General features: G+C 42.1%; 1 protein-coding gene across 34 annotated transcripts in view; it reads right to left on the bottom strand.

The window, feature by feature from the left end:
- ANK2 (ankyrin 2) overlaps positions 1–5,955 on the bottom strand; it is a 402,581-nt gene that overhangs the window by 165,960 nt on the left and 230,666 nt on the right. For all 34 annotated transcript variants that reach the window (XM_045284229.1, XM_045284255.1, XM_045284253.1 and 31 more), the window contains exon 5: positions 3,166–3,264. In XM_045284229.1, the coding sequence (XP_045140164.1) occupies positions 3,166–3,264 (99 nt within the window). The remainder of the gene's footprint in view (positions 1–3,165; positions 3,265–5,955) is intronic.

A 5,955-nucleotide genomic window follows, 5' to 3' on the forward strand; every position in this document is an offset into this window, starting at 1 on the left:
TCCAAGCTTTCTTCCTTCTACACTCCTGTCCCTCTCTCTGTACTACCTGTCACCTCCCTCAAATTCCCCTCCACCAACCTCACCACTCCAGGTCCTAAACTCTCTCCTTTGTCTTCTCCTGGAAGTCATCTTACCCATTTGCACCAAGTCCTCCTCTACCCTCTATGGGAAGTTGTGGGCACCAAAGGTCTCTCCCACATCCACGTTCCCTTCTCTCTCACTGACTTGTCCCAAATTGAAAAGTGCTTAAGTTTCTTTTCCCGTGATCCCACCACCTGCATCAAAGAGTTTTGCTATTTGTCTCAAGCCTATGATTTATCCTGGCATGATATTTTTGTAGTCCTTTCATCCACTCTCACCTCAGATGAAAGAGAGCGTGTTTTTAGCACTGCCCAGCAGCATGCAGACCAGGTTCCTCTCACTGACCCCAACATGCCTGTGGGTACCGAAGCAGTCCTGCGGCAGGAACCAGGCTGGAGTTACCAGACCAATACCTAGGCAGGATGGAGCGGCCGGGCCCGCCGAGATAAAATGCTCCAGTGTGTCTTGGCCAGCCTCTAGGCAATTTCTCACAAAGCAGTTAATTTTGATAAGCTCAGGAAAATTACTCAAAGGCCGGATGAAAATCCCGCAGCATTTTTAAATTGCCTGACTGAAGCCCTTACCCAATACACCTGCCTAGACTCATCCTCACCAGCAGGGGCCACTGTCCTTGACACACATTTCATTACCCAATCAGCTTCAGACATTAGGAAAAAGTTTAAAAAGGCGAACCGCAGCCCTCAAACTCCTGTCCATGACCTGGTAAATATGGCCTTTAAAGTCTTTAATACTAGAGAGAAGCAAGCAGAGGCAGACAGGGAGTCCTGAAATGACCAGAAGGCAAGCTTACAGGCCCAAGCCTTGATGCAGTCCTAAGGCCCTCGGCAACCAGGAAGACATCAGCATCCTTCTGAGATCCAGAGCACAACAGTTTCAGACCACCCCCAGGAGTCTACTTCAAGGGTGGTCAGCAAGATCACTGGGCCAATCACTGCCCACGATCTTGTCCGCCCAACAAGCCTTGTCCAGCACGCGGTCAACGGGGCCACTGGAGAAGTGACTGTCCTTCAGTTCCCAGCTGTGGAAGGCCAATCCCTCCAAGCCCTGACCTGCCATTGGCACTACTGGACCTGGCTGCTGAGGACTTATGGAGCCTGGACTCAATGACCCCAATTACCCTTGCTGAGCCTGGGGTAACAGTCTAGGTAGCGGTTTTGTCCTTTCTGGTCAACACAAGGACTACCTTCTTAGTTTTGCCTTCCTTCTCTGGTCCTTTACTCCCTTCCAAGGTCTGTGTCATGGGAATTGTTGGCTGTCCCTCTCACCCATGGTCCACGGGGCCCCTGACATGTCAGAAATATGAAGGGCATCAAACCGATGATTCCCTGCTAACACAGGGAAACAACAGAGCAGACGTGGTCACCCACGGAGGAAGTAAATCAGACTCAGCCACAAGTGGGGGCCCATGAATCTAACCTGGGAACTCAGGATGCTCTTGTCCCTTTGTCTGATCTCCCTTTCCTCCAAGAGCTCTGAAATAAACCCTTGAAACTGTTTTCTACCTTTGCTATCCTTCTTTCATTCTGTCGCCAAATCAACCTCACAGAACAGGTATATGTGTCTAAGCTTCAATTCCATGCCTCATGTGGTTCATGTCTAATGCCCCATCTTGGCATGGGTAGAGGGGGGCTTATATTTCTGAGGAACCACCTGTAACATGATCTCCATGGATATGATGTGCACAAAGGGCTGTTGCTGGAAGCTGACGGAAATGCTGTAGGATCAGCAGACCCTATACTCCAAACTGTGAGCCTATTTGGGGAACAGAAAAACTCGATAGTGGAATGGGTTTTTGGTTTGTTTGCTCTGGTAAAAAATTTTACCTTTAAAGATATAAAGTGAAACAAAAATAGATTTCCTTATTTTGGAACATTTCTCAGAGGTCAGGAAGCAGAGATGCAGTCTCATACTGTTGTCCAATCTTTGCCTGAATACATTTACATGATACTTACTTACAGTGGGTAGTGTATCAGAAAATGACTACAAATCATAAAAACAACATCACACTGAATCCATGTGGCAGGACCATAATCCACTGCCATGGGGTTGATTCTGATTATAGGACAATCAATTACAATTGCTCCATAGGGTTCCTGAGACTAAATTTTTATAGGGCTAGACAATCACTACTTTCTTCTTAGAGTGGTTGGTGAGTTGGACCCACTGACCTAGTGGTTGACAGCCCACTGTTTAGTCTACAGTGCTATGGGAGTTCCATATAGGTAGCCTTTTTAGTGACCATCCCTTACAAAATAGTGCTTTTATCATTACCTATGAACTATTTCTGATCACTAGAACTTGCTCCTTTAAGACACTGTTCAGGGTCATAACAAGGTTAAAGCATTGATTTAAAAGAGACAAGAAGAATTTAATTTTAGTTAAGTTTAGAATTGAAAATGTCTTCCCAAATGTAGAGTCTACCAGATTAATAATGCATGTGAATTTACATGATTGAAAAATAAAAGCGTAAGTTCCATGAGCACAATCCTGCACCACTCACACGGGACCACTGCTATGGGGTACAGTAGTCACATAAATATTACTGAGGTATTTTACACATGGTGTGAGGTCTGCTTTATGGCTGGATATGAAAAATGCGGACATTAAGACCAAAGAACTGTGTATAGATAAGAGATGGGGGTTCACAACACACAGAATCCAGGAACAGGAGTTGGAATAGCGATACCAAAAGGGTAGAGGGTGTGAGGGGAGAGGAAGAGATCGACACATAACCATACACCCCTCTCCAGGGGGGGAAGACCACCAGAAAACATGGAGGGAGGGAGACAGCAGTTGGTGTGAGATATGAAAATAATAATTTATAATCTATCAAAAGGTTATGAGGTGGGGAGCAGGGAGGGGCAACAAGAGGAGCTGATACCAAGGGCTCAATAGAGTAAATGCCTAGAAAAGAATGAAGGCAACATATGTACAAACATGCCTCATTCAATCAATGTATGCATTGTAACAAGAGTGGTAAGAGTCCCCAGTAAAATGATATTTTAATAAAAACAAACAAACAAAAGGTCAAAGAATTGGAGCCTTTGCAAAGGATAGCCTTACCTCAGTAGCAGTGCTCTGATTAGCTCCATTTTCCAGCAAATATTTGACAACATCAATGTGGTTCTCTTGGGCAGCCATGTATAAAGGAGTGAAGCCATTCTGAAGGAAGAAAAAAAAAGATATCTTAAATCGTCTGTAAAATGTATACCACAGAAGAATATGAGACAGGGGGGGTGAAAACTCGATGAAATGAAAACTCTTTGAAATGATGAAGGCATATTAGCATCCCTTCACATTAAAAATTGATATTTATTTTTACCATTCTTATACTAACAAAATAAAAGTGAAGCAGTTCAAATACAAAATTGCTGAAAGGATGACCAGAAAGGGTAAGAAAGACATATATCTCTTTTTCTTTGTCTTCATTTAGTAGCAGAGATTCAAAATTCTCACCACCTAACCCTGAGTTAAGATGATATTTAGTATTTAATATCTGTATAACTCTGCTATATATATCAGTATGTATAATATCTATATGATACATAAACATCCCCACATTTATAAATTCATAAATGACTTATCAGACCACCAGCATCTTAAAAATGCACCCTTTAGTTGCTCTTGTTCTTAGCTCCCGTCAAGTCTCTTCTGATCCACTGAGACCATGAAAACGGCAGAACAAAGCATCTCCTGGTCCAGCACCATCCTCACAATTGTTCCCATTCTGAGGCCCATTAGCACCTTTAAAGGCATACATTGTTACTTGTGTCCAAATAGGATGGGAGAGAATGCAACTCCAATTGGAAATTCTAACATCTGTATTTCAATATTCTAACTTAGGTACTTGGCTTATATTGAACATTTTTATGTTATTTTTAAAACGTCATATTGAAATTCTATCATTGAAAAATTTTGACATTCATTCAATTATTTAAGAATCCGGCCACAAAGGGGTGCTAGGGATATAGTGATAAACAGCGCGCGCGCGCGCGCGCACACACACACACACACACACACACCCCTGTTCTTCCATTGCACACACTGTGATAATATTAGAACATTATTAGGTCAACATATGGGGGGGGGTTCACTAATATTACAACATCTGAGTTTGAAATAAAACTTAAATTATGATATCTTCTTTCCAGTAGAAGCATTAAACTGTGTATTATCTCTTTAAGGAAAAAGAGCTCCAAATTTCTATAATCAAGAAAAGTTGTTAAATAATTTCCGGAGCTCTTTGGAAACCCAGACCATATCATAGTCTTAAACGGAAGATTTCGTGAAAAATTTTATGTATTCATGAGAATAAAGAAAAACCATAGATGAGTGCTGGGAATATTTTTAAAAAGGGAGAGAGGACGAGAAAATAGCATTTTAACATTTTATTAAGTGAGAATCATCTCTATGCAATTGCCAAGATCCAGCAAAACTACAAATAGAGAGTGTGTGCATAGAATAACTCATTTCAAATTTGATTATAAAAGGAGCTCTGCAGACTTCAAATGACGAGAGGAAAAAATGAGACTAAAATAGAAATATTGGAAAAGGAATAAATTAACGATAACATAGGATTAAGGAATAACTTGCTACTAACTAGGTAGCATACTTTTTACAAACAGAACAAACAGGTGACATCTTGAGTATTTTAAGAACACTGAAGAGGTGGCGGAAGGATGAAATTAGAGAGGTAAAGGAAGGGAAAGGCAGGGTGGTTAAAAACAAAGTGTGGGTGTGGAATGGGGCTCTTTTATGACAAGTAAAAGGCAGGGATGGGAGGAGTTGTTTGTTTTTTTTTAAGACTAACACAATTTGCTAACAAGCTTTCCTGCAAAGAAATCTTATTGATATAGCAGTAGAAAAGGAAATAGACAGTGATTGCCGGATTATCCAGGAAAGAGATGTGTCATTCTTACAACCCTTAAGACCCTCGGGGTCCTGTGTTTTAGAGGAAACTTTCCAGCTGAGCAGGATAGGGATTTTGGATGGCCACAGCGAGGTGCCCACATCAATCTTACACCTCCTTGGCATCCAGATCGTGCAGCAAGCCCAGAACTACACAGAATCGCTTGCCCAGTGGCCCAAGTACAAACCTTTCCTTGGGTTCGTCCTCCTTAAGGTCTACTTTAATACACACATTGTGGTATAATGGCCCACAGATATGTCCACATTTAAATCTCCAGAGCCTGTGAATGCTATCTTACATGGCTAAAGGGACTCTGAAGATGTGGTTAAGGCTTTTAAGATGTGAAGTTTTGACTGGAGTATCTGGGTAAGTAGCATCCCTACAAGAAAAAGGCAGGAGTTCAGAGAGAATTTGGAACCCTGGCTTTGAAGATAGAGTTCAAGGCTCTGAACTGCAATGCAAAGAATGGAACTCTAGAAGTTAGAAAAGAAAATAGATCTATGTGCATATATTTAGAGGTTTAGTATTAAGGTCACAGATGAACATTGGGCCGCCACTCAAGTACCCCCTCAATGCAAGAACACTTTGTTCTATGAAACTGGCATTCCATGATGCTCACCTTCCTGACATGATCACTGAAGATAAAGCAGGTGCATAAGCAAATGTGGTGAAGAACACTGATGGTCCCCAGCTATCAAAAGATATAGCAACTGGGTTATTAAAGGCTTGAAGGTAAACAAGTGGCCATCTACCTGAGAAGCAACAAAGCTCACATGGAAGAAACACACCAGCCTGTGTGATCACGAAGTGTTGAATGAATCAGGTATCAGGCATCAAGAACAAAAATATCATTGAGAATGAGGGGCAGTGCGGAGTGGGGGCCCAAAGCCCATCTGTACACAACTGGACATCCCCTTATAGAAGGGTCATGGGGAGGAGATGAG

The sequence above is a fragment of the Echinops telfairi genome, unplaced genomic scaffold (genome assembly GCF_000313985.2).
Source record: "Echinops telfairi isolate 266 unplaced genomic scaffold, ASM31398v2 ScPeMD7_7468;HRSCAF=8506_0, whole genome shotgun sequence".
In the NCBI taxonomy this organism is placed as follows: domain Eukaryota; kingdom Metazoa; phylum Chordata; class Mammalia; order Afrosoricida; family Tenrecidae; genus Echinops; species Echinops telfairi.